This window comes from Oikopleura dioica, chromosome PAR, assembly GCF_907165135.1.
Source record: "Oikopleura dioica chromosome PAR, OKI2018_I68_1.0, whole genome shotgun sequence".
NCBI classification, from domain to species: domain Eukaryota; kingdom Metazoa; phylum Chordata; class Appendicularia; order Copelata; family Oikopleuridae; genus Oikopleura; species Oikopleura dioica.
Genome location: NC_137293.1, coordinates 14,853,815 through 14,868,714, shown reverse-complemented (window position 1 = coordinate 14,868,714; position 14,900 = coordinate 14,853,815). Strand labels below are relative to the sequence as shown.

The 14,900-nt window shown below is 39.3% G+C and overlaps 5 protein-coding genes and 2 long non-coding RNA genes across 7 annotated transcripts; 5 read left to right on the top strand and 2 right to left on the bottom strand.

Moving 5' to 3' along the window:
* The first annotated feature begins 1,848 nt into the window (after positions 1-1,848).
* LOC145704040 (uncharacterized) lies at positions 1,849-2,250 on the top strand. Its single transcript, XM_081781466.1, has 2 exons — positions 1,849-1,972; positions 2,016-2,250. Exons 1-2 carry the CDS (start codon positions 1,879-1,881, stop codon positions 2,231-2,233), a joined length of 312 nt encoding a protein of 103 aa, XP_081637592.1. The 5' UTR covers positions 1,849-1,878; the 3' UTR covers positions 2,234-2,250.
* A 480-nt stretch (positions 2,251-2,730) lies between these two features.
* LOC145704014 (xylulose kinase-like) lies at positions 2,731-4,381 on the top strand. Its single transcript, XM_081781433.1, is given in 6 exon segments — positions 2,731-2,940; positions 2,943-3,173; positions 3,218-3,569; positions 3,613-4,040; positions 4,080-4,249; positions 4,294-4,381. Coding segments are annotated over 6 exon segments (1,416 nt in total). The 5' UTR covers positions 2,731-2,751; the 3' UTR covers positions 4,340-4,381.
* A 161-nt stretch (positions 4,382-4,542) lies between these two features.
* On the top strand, positions 4,543-5,555 carry LOC145704026 (chymotrypsinogen A-like). The gene is made up of 4 exons (XM_081781450.1): positions 4,543-4,597; positions 4,663-5,048; positions 5,090-5,205; positions 5,272-5,555. The coding sequence occupies exons 1-4, from the start codon at positions 4,561-4,563 to the stop codon at positions 5,516-5,518; spliced, it is 786 nt and encodes a 261-aa protein (XP_081637576.1). The 5' UTR covers positions 4,543-4,560; the 3' UTR covers positions 5,519-5,555.
* A 209-nt stretch (positions 5,556-5,764) lies between these two features.
* On the bottom strand, positions 5,765-6,995 carry LOC145704044 (uncharacterized). Its single transcript, XR_014134407.1, has 3 exons — positions 6,579-6,995; positions 6,303-6,532; positions 5,765-6,258 (listed from the first exon to the last, which is right to left on the bottom strand). It is a non-coding gene; the product is annotated as an uncharacterized LOC145704044 (long non-coding RNA).
* Positions 6,996-7,011: 16 nt separating this feature from the next.
* Positions 7,012-7,886, bottom strand: LOC145702059 (equilibrative nucleobase transporter 1-like). Its single transcript, XM_081779270.1, has 4 exons — positions 7,776-7,886; positions 7,586-7,730; positions 7,264-7,539; positions 7,012-7,021 (listed from the first exon to the last, which is right to left on the bottom strand). Exons 2-4 carry the CDS (start codon positions 7,726-7,728, stop codon positions 7,012-7,014), a joined length of 429 nt encoding a protein of 142 aa, XP_081635396.1. The 5' UTR covers positions 7,729-7,730; positions 7,776-7,886.
* A 1,976-nt stretch (positions 7,887-9,862) lies between these two features.
* On the top strand, positions 9,863-11,426 carry LOC145702058 (uncharacterized). Its single transcript, XM_081779269.1, has 4 exons — positions 9,863-9,968; positions 10,129-10,375; positions 10,503-10,630; positions 10,699-11,426. Exons 3-4 carry the CDS (start codon positions 10,534-10,536, stop codon positions 11,424-11,426), a joined length of 825 nt encoding a protein of 274 aa, XP_081635395.1. The 5' UTR covers positions 9,863-9,968; positions 10,129-10,375; positions 10,503-10,533.
* Positions 11,427-14,205: 2,779 nt separating this feature from the next.
* On the top strand, positions 14,206-14,585 carry LOC145704042 (uncharacterized). Its single transcript, XR_014134406.1, has 3 exons — positions 14,206-14,291; positions 14,340-14,396; positions 14,469-14,585. It is a non-coding gene; the product is annotated as an uncharacterized LOC145704042 (long non-coding RNA).
* The last annotated feature ends 315 nt before the right edge of the window (positions 14,586-14,900 follow it).

Genomic DNA, 14,900 nt, shown 5'->3' with positions numbered 1-14,900 from the left:
AGGTAGTACCCTTAAGGGGGCCCCCTTATTTTTTCAAATATTCTTATAGCCCGTTTACTTCTCAATGAGAAAGCCAGTGGCCAAATGCCTCAAGAGACACGGGAGATGCAAATAGAAGTCAATGGTATTTATATATATATAATGGTATTTTGATGAAATAAATCAAATCTAAAGGTGGGGAAACGCTTAACAGTGATGTGATCGTCTCAATTGCAGAATTTACCGATGATCTTCTTTTTAACCAAGAACTTGTTGATTGCAATGTCACATCGGATGGCCGTACATTTTTAAGTTCAAAATAATGAGGATTATAATGCAGGCTTAAGGGACCACCCGCACCGAGCTCGCGCGGCTTTTCAATAGCGCAGCACTTTTTCTTATTTTCCCCAAATTTTATGAATTTCTCATCTCTAGTGTAGTTTTTTCTCCTCATTCATATCCTGTTCGAGTTTTTTTCATAGCATAATTTTTGGATTCTGAAGAGAGAGAAAGTGATGCTCAACTTCAAAAGGCATCAGCTCCTAGAATACTTGTCACTCGAAGTTATAAATACCCTCATTAAAAAGCGCATTCAATTTTGACCAGGGCTTAGCTCGCGTGGTCTTCGAATTTTGCGAATATCCGGTCAGAATCGGGGGATTAGTGCAATGACTCGGTGTGAAAACGCTGTTGCGCAGCGTGAATCGCGCCTTTTCAGCCCAAATAGGGCAAATTCTCCGCCGCACGAATGGTGTTCCTTGATAAATCCCCTGATTACAATCTAATGCAAATAAAATTCGAAGACCACACAGCTTGGTCCTGGTCAAAATTGAATGCGCTTTTTAATGAGGGTATTTATAACTTCGAGTGACAAGTATTCTAGGAGCTGATGCCTTTGAAGTTGAGCATCACTTTTTCTCTCCTGAATCCAAAATAATGCTATGAAAAAAAATTCGAACTGGATATGAATGATGATAAAAAACTACACTAGAGATGAGGAGTTCATAAAATTTGGGGAAGATAAGAAAAAGTTCTGCGCTTTTGAAAAGCCGCGCGAGCTCGGTGCGGGTGGTCCCTTAACCCTAACCCTAACCCTAACCCTAGCATAACTACTTGATTATGTTGAACTTAGCTAAGTTGAGGTTCTTACCAATGGAGCTTTATCTGAAGTCGGAAAGAAATTGGGAGGAACAATTACATCTTCGTCCGAGTTCAAATTCAAACGATTTTCTACACGCATCGACATTGTGACAGCATTTCTAGTTTCCTGCTCATCGCGTCTGAAGAAAGTAGATTATCCTGATATTCAGTTTTTTGATGGCGAGTATACGAAGGCTGAAGCAGTCACGGAATGCGGAAATCGTGGAGGACACGTCATGTTCTGGAAGAACGAAGCAGAATTTAATTATCATCATTTGCTTCGAAAAAATCGACGAACAACAGACAGTGGGGAGCAGAAAGAATTCTTAGGTTATACGTTGAGTGGCTCGGAATGGGTCGCACCTGATGGCTCTTCAGATTTCTTTCTTAATTGGGGTTCTGGATCACCAAGTGGCGGAGAAGATTGTACAGAGGTCTATTGGGACGATTCAACTGGCTCATCGTTTATGAATGATTTGCCATGCTGGTCTTATTACAAAAGGGCATTTTCTTGCAGAATTCCATCAACCTGAAAAAGTTTATTTGTCACCAATAAATTCTGTTTACTAGTAGTATTAATCATTTTTATTTGTTATCTTTGCACCTTCGTAAATCTTGTAAAGTATTTTTACAACGGAATATCTTCATCGCACTGGTATGGCTCGCATTGTGACTTGAAGTCAAAAGGATTATTTTCAAATGCCAAGCGACTCGTGCCGAAATACAACCCAAGAAAGCTAGCTCTTTTTGAAAGCGAAAATGGGAACCTTACTGATCGACAATCTCTTTTACCTTTTGCAGGATGAAGAACTTGAATGCGACTATATTTACAGAGAGACTGCGAGATACATACGTACTTGTGCCCTATTCGAAACCCTGTTTAACATTCTTTCTAGCGCAATGTGGATTCATCGACGACGAGCACAAGAAATTCCTTCGCGATTTGATGATTGGAGTCGGTGAGAAGCAGGGATGCGACTGGTCTCTCTGTGGATTTCCATCAAAGCCAATGCCTACTACAAAACGTCCGAAAACCACGACTACGAGTGCCGCGGAAACCAGCGGTTTTTCTGCCCTTTTTCTTATCCTCATCTTTTTCTTCCTAAAACGATAATTTTCAATACAACAAGATCAAAGCCCCTTGTCTCTTATCGAAAGTAATTCTAGATGTTCTTGAGCAAGAAAATTTCCATGTTTTGCAAGATAAAAGCCCACGCCTTGTCTTAAAATCAGTCTCCGAATTTCTCCCAGTCAGATCAGCAACAAAAAAGTAAACATTAGCTTTTGGGCGTAACAGAGAGAAAAAAGATCATTAAAATCTGGAGAAAATGAGCGAAGAGCTTTACTTGGGGCTTGATTTGTCAACGCAGCAGCTGAAAGGAAAAATTAAAAAATTTTGATATAATTTATTATTTTCATAATGATCGCTTGTCTTCTTTAATTAACGGACAGCAATATTTGTGGACTGCTCGCTAAAAGTTCAGGATTGCCAGACTGTGCGATTTGATGACTTAAATTATGGATCAACTGATGGATATATTCAAAAAGATCGGTTACCGCGACAGATTCTTTCTTCATCACATAAAGTATAGTATTGAACCAAAGAAAGGCAAAGAAGTAGGAGCTCCAACAATGATGTTCGTTGAAGCCTTCGATGTTCTTTTCTCTAAGCTTGACAAAAATTTGCTATCCCGCGTTGTAGCAATCTCTGCATCCGGTCAACAACATGGATCCGTTTACTGGCGAAATGCTCATTCTTTGAGAAATCTTTCATCAGACAAAACTTTGAAGGAAAATCTCCAAGGCTCCTTCAAAAACCCCTGTCTCCAATCTGGATGGATTCTTCAACCAGCGAATATTGCAAGAAAATGGAGTCAGCGTACGGCGGAAAGATGCAGCTTGCCGCTGCCACCGGCTCCAGTGCGTATGAAAGATTCACGATTCACCAGATCAGCAAGTTTGCGGAAGAAAATCCAGACGATTACAAAAATACGGAAAGAATCTCGCTCATCTCATCCTTCGCAGTCTCCCTTTTTCTTGGCGATTATGCACCTGTAAGTGCTTTTATTCATGGTTTTATGAGAGAATCTGCTTTCAGATCGATTTTTCTGATGGCTCTGGAATGAATTTCTTGCGAATAAACAGCGGAAATATCAACAAAACCGATGCAAAAAGCTACTGGTGCGGCGTAAATGCTATTTCAATGTCCTTTGACAGCGTTTGCGAAAAACTTGCAAGACCAGTTCCGTCGGATACTATCTGTGGAAAGATTCATTCTTACTGGACGAAAAGATATGGAATTCCGGAAAACTGCCAAATCGTCGCTGCAACTGGAGACAATCCTTCGAGCTTGGCAGGACTGAGACTCACTCCTGGCGATTTGTGTCTTTCTCTTGGGACTTCTGATACAGTTATGCTCTCACTTGATTCTGCTGTCCCCCAGCCAGAAGGTCTGTGAACAACTAATGGAATTAACTATGAAACTCTGTTTAGGGCATATCTTTATCAACCCCCTTGAGAAGAAGAAATTCATGGGTCTTCTTTGTTACAAAAATGGATCACTAGCTCGAGAAGAAATCAAGAACAAGTACAATCTTTCTTGGGAAGAATTCGGAAAAATATTATTGGAAGAAAATTCTCAAGATCGAAAAATTATTCAACTCAATTTCCCTCTGCCGGAAATAACGCCGTCAAACAAGCAAGGAAAATGGCTGTATGAGATTGATGCTGCTGGAGTTTTGAAGACCTTTGACGGGGAATTAACGATGCGTGAAGATATCGTCTCTTTCGTTACGGGACAAATTCTAGCGAAAAGATGTCACGTGGAGAAGTTTGGATTCAAGTCAACTAAGAGACTCATTGTCACTGGCGGTGCGAGCAAAAATCGAGAACTTGTTCAAATTATCTCTGATATTTTCCAGGTAAGATCGCTTTTCTCAGCATCCCGTTCTAATTTTCAGGCGGACATCTTCCATCAACCCGAAACAGAGCACTCCGCTGCTGTCGGTGCTGCATACAGAGCTTATCATTCAACTCGAAATCCACCGCAAAGCTACGAAGAAGCAACTGCAAAGATTGGAGAACTGGAAAAACTGGCGTCGCCAATCAATTCAAAGGCCGAATATTACAAGTAAATCGTCATAACAAAAAAATCATGCTTATTTTCAATTTTAGTTCATTGGTAAAGCTCTACGCAAAAGCAGAGGAACTTTCAGTGTGAGAAAAAATATTCCACTGTTGAAATAAAATACCAGTATTTTCATTATAAATTAACGTTAATCTATTGTATTCGCATGGGAGCTCCGCCACGTGGCCTGTAAAAAAATGGCTCAAGAAATTGCAAATTGCCGGTAGACCGTGTTATGGGAAGGGTCCATCTGGCGCGGATATAAATTCAGCGCTCTGAATTGACGCAGCTCATCATTGAGATCTAATTTCAAGATGATGCTCAAATCTGCTGTCGTTGCTTTGGCCTCCGGTAAGTTACACGAAGAAGACTCTTTTGAGTCGAAAAAAGTCTGAGATAATTATTTTACTTTTCAGCCGCCCACCCCGGTATCAAGACCGTCGATACCACCTCTCCCTTCTGCATTGGTTGCGAGTTGGCTGTCAACGGCCAGATCCCATGGCAGGCGTCCCTCCAGACCTCTGGTCACTTCTGCGGTGGCTCCATCTTGAGCTCCACCTTCGTCAACACTGCTGCTCACTGCAAGCAGAACACCAACTTCACCGTCCAGGTCGGTGACGTTGACAACCGATCCGGTCAGCGAATCACCACCGCCCAGTTCATCGCTCACCCCCGATACAACGGCTCCCTCATCATCAACGATTTCGGTGTCATTCGACTTTCCAGCCCAATCACCTTCAACGACTTCGCTCAGCCAATCCAGCTCATTGCTCCCTCCGCTGAGCGACTTCCTGACCGAACCGTAAGCAAAGACTCTTGAAGCCGAAAAGCTATCCTTTCTAGCCACTCATGACCTCTGGATTCGGTTACTACCAGTACCAGTCCAACGGTGTCCTCCCAGACCGCCAGACTTCCCGATACCTCCGATGGCTTGATACTGAATACGTCTCCGTCCAGCGGTAAGTATTAAGGTCTTCAACAAACCCATTATTGTGATTGTTCTCTGTCTCATCATAATTTCTTAGATGCAAGGCTTTCTGGCAGGGACAGACCATCGACAACTCCGTCCAGTGCGCTGATGTCGGCGGTGCCTCCATCTGCTCCGGTGACTCCGGCGGACCCCTCGTCTACAAGGTCAACGGCGAATACCAGCTCGTCGGTGCCACTTCCTGGGCACACGTTTACTGCAACTCCAACGGCTACCCACAGGGTTGGTCCAACCTCTGGTACCCAGAGTTCAACCAGTGGACTCGGGACCAGGCCGGCCTTTAAATCAATTTCTTGAAATAAAAATTAATTTTTTCAAAGACTTTCAAGATCAAGCATTGTACTTTTGTTTGTGAGATTTTATTTGATTCAGGAATTTGAAGAGAAAGTATAGCTAGAATAGATTAGCGTCGAATAATTTAGAGTCATTTAATAAAAATCAATTGATTTTTATTACGATTGATGCATTTGCAAGTACAGTATAATAAAATACTATTATTACTCATAAAAATAAGAAAATGCTCAGGGATAGAAAGAAGGAAAGCGCTTTGATGATAAGCGTTTTAATTTAGCTTCAATGTCTCGAAATTCTCGATTTGTAAGTTCTCTAAGCATGGATAACTGACGTGAAGTATGCTCAGACTCTGAGCCTCAGAGTATTCTTTGCATTTTACAATTTCTGAAGACAATTCGTTATCGAAAGTATGGCAACTGGAATCTTGGATTTTGTCATGGTAACACTGCAAAGCAAAAAAATATACTGATAGGCAAAAGAGAATTGTCTTATCCAATAATAAATCTTATTAATAAATAATTATATTTTAATAAAATTAATTATATAAAATATTTAATATTAAAAACTAATATTAATTAGGATTCCTTCGGATGAGGTACAGAAATAAGCAGAAATGGAAGAGCGAGATAATTTCTAAATAGAAGAGAATTCGGTTTGCTTCGACGAAGCTGTTCGCGTTGGCGTATGAGAAGAGCCAGTCGGTGGCCTGAGCAGAAATAATCGTGAAGATCTAGAAAATGCTATGTAACGTTAAGATAAGAAGTGACTTCTTACCTGGGTCGTTCCGTAAAGCTTTCCAAAGTGCTCGTTCGGGAACGAAAGGCCGATAACAGTAGCATTGATGCCGTAAGTAAAAGATTTGTGAAGAACAGATAAGATGAAAGTTGCGTACTGTAAAGCGGTGTTTGCGATGAGCGTCAGAGCGGTAAAAGAAATTCCAAAAATCGTTGTCAAAAAGACTCCAGCGGCGAGAGCTTTATTTTTGTCGCCAGTTTTGGCGAGAACTGAAAAAAGCGAATGAAAATCGACGGAAAGAGCTTATGAACTGACTTGAATCAACGACCAAGCCAGTCAAAAAGCATATCCAGCACCACCGAATTGAAAAATAGCAAAGTTCGTCATCATCGTTCCGGTAATCGATTCTGCTTCTTCCTGAGTACAGTTTTGATCGAGTTGAACAAGCTCTTGCGTTCCAGGAGCGATGCCGCCGAGATAAAAGTACACTCGCGTCACCTGAATGATGAAAAACAACATCGTTGAAATAAAAAGCGGGGAGAGAGCGACTTCGGAGCTGAAAAATGCTGGAACTTCCTTCTCATTTTCCTCAGCTCCGTTCTTTTCCTCTTTGGAATGGGGGTTCTTTTCTACGTCATCCAGTTCTACGTTGTTCTTGTTTTCATCAGTTCCAGATTCAGGCTTTGAGCAGAGCGATTTGTAACCAGGGACAGTTTTATAATCGGCAGGAAGGGGCTTCACAAGCGGTTCAAATAAGGCTCTTTCGTAAAATGAAAAATTTAAATATTTATTATTATTATTATTATTATTATTATTATTATTATTATTATTATTATTATTATTATTATTATTATTATTATTATTATTATTATTATTATTATTATTATTATTATTATTATTATTATTATTATTATTATTATTATTATTATTATTATTATTATTATTATTATTATTATTATTATTATTATTATTATTATTATTCAAGATAATAATTTTGAACCATAAATATGGAATAGCGTTAATTGGAAGCAAGAAGAAGGTTCTAAAAATTATAAGAGCGGAGAGAGCAGCATAAATCGCCCATGTCATGGAATATCCAAGAGCGTTGTAGATTGCCAGGAAGAGCAGCGCAGAGCAAGAGCTGGAATCGATTGTACCATTGAAAACGCAGAGAACTCGGCCACGGGCGGCTTCGTAGTAGTTTGCCACTTGAAATTGAGTGACGAGCAGAAAGATACCCGCACAGCTGATTGATGTCCAGCCGTATTTTAAATAACTTTAAAGAAGAAATAAAATAAGCCTCCAATTAATTGAATTCCTACTCATCAGTTTCGCCGGGAGTTGCAATAGTGACCATCACCGACCCAGCAAGGAAAAGAACAAGCCCGACAAGTCGAGTTTTCATCGATCCAAAGCTGTCCATCAGAAAGCCAGCAAGAAATGCTGCAACGGCGAAGAACGTCATTGCTAGAATTCGCTTGATTCATTCCCGATTCAATTCGATTCACTTACCAAGAGTGAAAATAGCGGTAAATGCGGCGTCCTGAATCTCTTGCGCGCTTTTCTCATCTTCTTTAGCTGGTTCTTCTGGCGCTTCTGTAATGGCGACGGAAAAGTTCCCAGTCTCTGTCCCAGGGGTGGATAATTTGAAATCAAATCATTATATAATTTTTTTCCAGAGCAAAACTTGATTGAATCAGTCTGAAATTTTCAGAACTGATTCGAATATATAAAGCATGATAACATGCGAAATTTAAAGCCGATTCATCAAGCCAAAATTGCTCTAGAATAAAATGGAATAATGGTTGATTTCAAAATATCCACCCCCGCTCTGTCCAGTAGAAACCTTCTTCTTTCAAGATCTTGATCAAGTTTGGCCAGCCGAAGATGGTGCCACAACAGAGGAAAATCTCTAACACTGTGAGCAACGCAGGGTTCGGTAATTTGAGCTCAAGCTATAACTCATTTTGGCTAGACGCTCAAATTTCCTCAAATTGAGAACTCAAAGTGACTTGAGAAATCATTTTGAGAAGATTTGAGAGTTTTGAGAATTTTGAGTTTTTGGGAGATTTGAGAGTTTTGAGTTTTCAAAACTCAAATTAAGCGAGCGCTTCCTTGATTGGCTCATGGATCGCCAGAATTGATTTCTCACGTGAGCTCTCATCTCTGAGTTCTCAAAACTCAAGTTAAAAAACGTGAGTCTCAAGCTTTGTTTCCTTGAGTTTTAGCGTGAGCTCAAATTACCGAACCCTGGAGCAACGTTTGCCCATGGTGGAAGAGCTGCATTTTCAATTTCAACTGAAAAAGGCATGTTTTAGTATCTAAAAGATCTCTTTGCGTTTCATCCCTTTCTTTCTTTGACCCTTTCTCGGGTAGGCTTCACTTGGAGAAAAGCTTTATTTAGACTGAGCGAAATTAAACGAAATTAATTTAATTTCGCCATAATTTTTTACTATTAACAAGGTTATTCATATATACTCGTTTTTCAAATTCGTAAAAAAGTGAAGTCAAAGTGAAGCTCTGTCTAAATGAAGTTCTTGTCCAAGTGAAGCCTACCCTGCGCCCGGGGCGGGTCATGCGCTTGAACATAATGTTCATGTTGAAATTTGCAAAAACTAGGTCAAACGGATTACCAACTTCGAAGTTATTGAGGGCATAAGTCACCGTGGTCAGTTTTACCGACAACGTGTATTGAGAAGTTAATCCTTTCTTTAGTTCCTTTTTTGAATTTCCGGAAATTCCGAAACCTGTTAGTAACTAATAATTCAGAAGTAATGAACCCAAAGTAGAGGGTAAGTATGGACAGTGGTCTTCCAAAATAAGAGGCTTTTTTGGATGACAGGGGCTGACGAAAAGTCCTCTTATTACGTATTTCGGAAAATCACTGTATATGCAAAGTATAACTGAGTCGGATAAGAGGGTGGAAGCGTATTACGCTCCCAAGGCGAGCCCTCTTCATGATAGTAGAAAGTGAAATAGAGATTATCTCTTTAAATTTCAAATAAAGAGTGGTCGAAAAAGTGATTTGACATCAAAATATCCACCCCTGCCCTGACCATAATCACACGACTTTGTTGATCGAAAATGTTTGGATCACCAGATCACCATCGATAATTATGATCCTTTAAAGTTCATTTTTTCGAATCATTAAAGAAATTGTTTCTTTCAGTGTCGTTTTTATTCTTCCTTGATTTCAAGTTGAAATTTCCAACAAAATAAAATGATCAATCTAAGCAGAACATTTCATTATGATAATTCGAAAACAAATTTTGACTCAGAAAGAATCGGAAGTACCCTTAACCAGGTGACACGTTATTATCATTCGCTTATCACCATCAACTTATCACGTTGGACAGGCTCTCACGGCCACGCGACCTCAAGTGGTATCCACTCCCGCATGTTTTCCCAATTTTACAGAATTATTTAGAGCAACAAAAATATAAATAAAGAGTCATTTACTAAAAAAAAATAAAGAAATGGAAGAACTGAAAATTTGGTCGAAGGAAAATGGGTAAAATCGACTTTTTCTCTCAATTTTTTTATTAAAACCGGAGAATGATAGAAGAAACAATTGATGAATTTTATCCTCAAAAAAGAAAAATCGTCTAAAATCAGAAATAACTTTCAACCAAGATGTCAATCACATCACTGGAAGAGGCCTTTATTCCCCAAAATCAGTTCGAAAAGGCGAACCACTCTTGCAAGGTACTGTAATGCTGAACTTTTGCCAAACGCATCGTCATTTGTACTTATCAACAAGGACACGATAAATAATTGGAGCTCGTTAACAACTCAACCTTCGAAAGTAGAGTAGTTCACCAGGCGATTGAATCAGAACTGTTGCCTCCTTACTGTAGTAATTCAGTTCCCACTGGGCTCATCATCGATCTTCCATTCATTCTCGACGAATGTTGCAGTACCTATGAGTTCTTCGATACCTACACCGTCAGCAGATTCCCTCAAAAAGTTTCAATTCCCCATCAAGACATATTTATCCACTTCTTGATCGCTGAAGCAGCACAGAAAAATGCATCACGAGTAGCTGGTTGGATCGGCTCTTTTCCTCGGGAAAGCAATCATCTACCATTCAACTGGCCTATCGACATTCGAAAGTAAGGAGACAATACAAACATTTCTCAAAGATCTTCTCAAGAAAAGTCTTTAAGAGTTTTGCACGTTGTAATTTTCAATCAATTTCCACACCGTGCAGTTGTGACCGCAGTGACAGCTTGAATTCAGATGTGTTTGCGACGAGTCTCTTCAGAAAGCAATGAAAGAAGAAGCTGCTCAGTTTGACGCGCTCGTCTCTCGCTTCGAGCATTACTGTTCTGTCATTGATGACGTCAAATTCTCAAGGGATACATTAGGTCAATGAGGGGAACAATGATAATTTAGGTAGAGTTATTTCCGTCTCTTTATCACCTCATTCAAAAAGCGTGGGCCTACTCTGTCTGGTCAAGTCGTCTTTACGAGTTGCCTGAATTTCCTGAAAGTTCATCTCAAAGTGCAAGCTTGCCAAAGTGGCTTGAAAGAAGCGACCCTACCGACTTGAGGTCATTCGGCTTCCTCCCGATCTTTGACCTAATCAATCACTCTTCCACTCCGAACGTCTTCCTAAATATTCGAAGAAAACATGTCTGGGATAAAACCAAAAAGATCCACTTCTCTGAAAAATATCTTCTTTCTCTTGAAGCCAAGAAAAATATCACCAAAGGAGAAGAATTAAAGTTGTCTTATGGCGACTTTTCGGATCGTCAGCTTTTCCTGAAATACGGTTTTGTTTTATCAGCAGGAGAAAATAAATCAGCACGGCTGGATATTTCGCCTCGGCTGGTTCAAGATACAGGCATCAAAGCTTCTGGCGCTTATTGCTCTTACGATGATCTGCATGTCTCGATCAGGGAACGAAAAGAAATCGTCCAAGATCTCCACCTCGACTCCTTTTTCTTGCAAAAAACTGGCGATGAGTTAACAACAGACCTTCATCAAGCAGCCTTAGCATTTCTTCTCCCGGGAACAACGAAAGAATCCACGATTTTGCAAATTAAAGAAAGAATGGGTGTCAACCAAAAAACGAAAATTGCGTTGAAGCATTTTTATGTTCATCTGACAGAATCGATTAAAGAAAAGCTCAAGGCAAAAGGCGTCAATTTCTACTACTAAAATTGATGGTGGTTTTTTTTGCTTATTGATGACCTTTTTTAAAGAACGAAATTGCAGAACTAGACTTCCGTCTTTGTCGAGAACGATATCCAATAAAATACCATCTGGTCAAGTCACTCAAGAAAAGCGAAATCGCTCTGGCTAACGAACTCTTTGAAACCTACAATAATCAACTTCAAATTCTGAAGAATGGAGAAAAAGCTGCTAGGCCTCAAGTTCTTTCAACAATTACAAATCTGGGCTCGCAGAAAAAGCCAAAAGAAGTTGGAAATTCCGGAAATCAAAATATTCTCTCCCGTCTTCGAGAAAAATTGGCGAAGAAATCAAAACCAGCGGAGGAGTCGAAAATCGTTACCGTTGCGGAAAGATCAGCTGGGTTTGAAAAAGTTATTGAGAAAAACCAGAGTGCGAAAACTTCATCAATTCCGAGAGCAAGTTCGACAAGAAGATCTTTCAGAAAAGACGGAAGAAGAGAAAGCGATATCTCGGATATGTCGATCGATTCAGGCTATTCTTTCCGAACGGATACATCAAAAAGCTCCCTTCTTTCTGCTTCTTCCATTTACGCCGCTGATCGACCAAGAAGTGGAAGACAACAGATTTCACCAGGGACAGCTTCTTCGATCACCCGGTCGAATACGATTAGTTCTTCTGGTCTTGGCCGAGAAAGATCTCCATACTTCAGAAGGTCTGATTCCATTGAGCGGAAAACTCGAGTTCAAACAGTTGTCAACTCTTATTCTTCATCATCTTCATCATCGACAGCAGGTTTGACTTTCGATGAAATAAAGCGAAAAATCTTCAAAAAAGAGGGGTTCCCGCTGGGGGGGTCCCGGGCCCCCTAGGTTAGGGTTAGGGCTGACCGGCTTTTGAACCCCTTTTACCTTTAAGGCGGTAGAACTAGGTTTTTCGAAAATAGCCGATTCTAGACCGGCGCTCAAAGCCAGGAGAGCTTAGATTTTCAAATTCTCTCTTCGGCTGAGGATAGAACAAACTTAGATCTAACAACATTTTTCTTAAATATTTTTTTCGTCAACACATTTTGGCGCTTGAGAGCGAAACGTCAACCCACCTCTTCGAAAATCGCAATTTTCGCAAATTCGCGTCCTCAAATTTCTCCAGTCACGTGACTAGCCGAATTTTTTAAATCTCATTTTAAGATATTTTAACCCTTTATCTAGCAACATTGTTAAGGAAATTGCGTAATCATAAGTAAAAACAGGTTTTCCTTATTTAAAGTGCCTCCCGAAAATCACGGTTTTTCGAAAAATCTAATTCACCCCCTTAAGACCTGTTTTAAGGGTCTTCTTATTCATCTTATGGCCGCTACGATCGATCCTACAGAGTTCCTTCTTTATCCCCAAATTCCTATGGAAGCGTTTCTTCTTCAACCGCTCTGACTCAATCGACTGGAAAATATTCTTCTAGGAGGCGAATTAAATTAAAAGCAAACGTTACGTTTTTCTTTATTTTTGGAAAAATCATCCTCACATTCGTGTTTGCTCAAATAATTCGGAGAAAGATTGGGCGCGGTCTCCGATAGTCTGAATATGCTTATTGCCAATAATACGCCGCGTTCAAGCCACGGCTTTATCCAAAACACTTTTGCGAAAAAACCGTTGAATATTTTTACATGAGTTTTTTTTCTCTTCATTGATCTCTTTCATTGCAACGTTACAACTTGTAGTACAAGTGCAAAATATAGATATGTTTTTGCAGAAAATAATTTAACAAGAAAGTTTTCGCAAAATTCCGAAAAAGCCCTAAAAAGTTCAAATCGATTTATGAATTCGACTGCTGGAACAATGACTCGTCTTCGAACTTGTATGTTTTCAAATATTAACAGATTTTTAAAATAATATTTTTCAAGAAATATTATTCATCTCAAAAGTTGATCCGAGCTTTTGAAGACTGGTTGAAGCAAAATCTTCATATGATTTTATATTGACTTTTTTACTTCTGTACATTTTCATTCTGTAAATAAAGCGAAAAATTTCGATCTACTGCAAAGAAAAGTCAATTTTGGTCAATTTTATATCTCTTCTTGAATGCTTTATTTGTCGATTAAAATTCATTACTTTCGTTCTTTTTTGTTGCAAAGAACAAGCGGGGTTGTCTTCTATTTACTGTCTGACAGTAGAGTCTACTCTGAGTGAGAAAGATTTTTCGATAGAATAAATGCCCCAAATTTTTGCATTGGTGGAGGTTGATAGTTCTTCGGAAGGTAAGAATAAAATATTATCGGAAAATATATTTTTTTTGCTCAATTTAGCTTCATCGTACACGACTTCAAATTCAACGATCAGTGATAATTCGACTAGATACGGTGATGAAGAAGGTAAGAGAGGCTCTCATCTCCTTGTTCATTCTTAATCGAAAATATCTAAGAAGAGACGAAATTTGTTTTCAGACGACGAGCAATGTTGCTGTTCGATAATGTAGGAGGCGTCCTGTACGTTTGCTGTCCTGATAATGAATCATCATCTGGCATAAAAAATTCTTCAAAAAAATTTGCGAGTTCAGACTCGAGAGTTGCGATAGAAACATTATTATTTTCTACAGATCGCAATAACTATCGCCTATGCTATAGCAACGTATGGCTTTAACTCTACGGAAAGTTGTTAAACTCTATTTTCGTCATTTTATTTCGCCATTTGAGTACATAGCGGCGACAGTATTCTGCAGGAAAATCTTCTCCAAATTTCATTTTGGTCCTTGAGTACATTTTATTTGCCAGTTTAAATGTCACCTTCCTCTATTTATTATCACGCTTTGATTTGCAGGTACCAAGCAGGAGAGTGAAGCATTTTTGAGAAGCTAAAATGGGTCGGAAAAATGAAGTGAAACCAAAATCCTCTGCTGAAGGTTTTAAGAGTGGAGAAAAAGACGAAATTTTAGTTAATTTTTATTAAGTTTCATGCACTTCATCTACTACCACCTCGACTACGATTGATATCGATGATGATGACGGTAATGTTGCTGATGGAAATCGAGGAGATTTCATTTTTATCGAATTTCTTGAAATTCTATATTTTTGTTCAGACGGATGCTGCGACAATTGCTACGAAGATTGGTGTACCTTCGATATTTTTGATATTATTTGTTATTATATTTTATGTAAATGATTATTTTCACGAATAAAACACATGAGACTTATAAGTTTGGTCCTTTATTGAAAAGAAACCGTCGATAGATTTATGTACAGTAATAATTACAGAATATTTAACAGACTTATTTTACAGGCATTTTGTTTGCACAAAGGTTGCTTCTAACTGTAAAACGCGTTATTGTTGTTGATGGCCGAGAATTGCTGCGAAACTTGAGACTCGTCATTTGTCACAGTTCCCGGATACCAACCCTTCATTTCGACATGCCGTGGCGCTCCGAATAAGAAGCCGGCTTTGTTCATTCGGAAAATGACGAAGCGCTCCATGTAGTCTTGATTGTCCGCGACTCCGTTCTCGTCGATTTTCG

Excerpts from the sequence above, each read along its gene's own strand:
- LOC145702058 (XM_081779269.1), top strand. The coding sequence starts at position 10,534 with ATGAAAGAAGAAGCTGCTCAGTTTGACGCGCTCGTCTCTCGCTTCGAG. Across the intron at positions 10,631-10,698 it reads ATTCTCAAGGGATACATTAG|CGTGGGCCTACTCTGTCTGG; the intron begins GTCAATGAGGGG and ends TCATTCAAAAAG.
- LOC145704040 (XM_081781466.1), top strand. The coding sequence starts at position 1,879 with ATGGGAACCTTACTGATCGACAATCTCTTTTACCTTTTGCAGGATGAA. Across the intron at positions 1,973-2,015 it reads AGAGACTGCGAGATACATAC|CGCAATGTGGATTCATCGAC; the intron begins GTACTTGTGCCC and ends CATTCTTTCTAG.
- LOC145704026 (XM_081781450.1), top strand. The coding sequence starts at position 4,561 with ATGATGCTCAAATCTGCTGTCGTTGCTTTGGCCTCCG. Across the intron at positions 5,049-5,089 it reads AGCGACTTCCTGACCGAACC|CCACTCATGACCTCTGGATT; the intron begins GTAAGCAAAGAC and ends TATCCTTTCTAG. Across the intron at positions 5,206-5,271 it reads GAATACGTCTCCGTCCAGCG|ATGCAAGGCTTTCTGGCAGG; the intron begins GTAAGTATTAAG and ends ATAATTTCTTAG.
- LOC145702059 (XM_081779270.1), bottom strand. The coding sequence starts at position 7,728 with ATGACGTTCTTCGCCGTTGCAGCATTTCTTGCTGGCTTTCTGATGGAC. Across the intron at positions 7,540-7,585 it reads ACTCCCGGCGAAACTGATGA|TTATTTAAAATACGGCTGGA; the intron begins GTAGGAATTCAA and ends TCTTCTTTAAAG.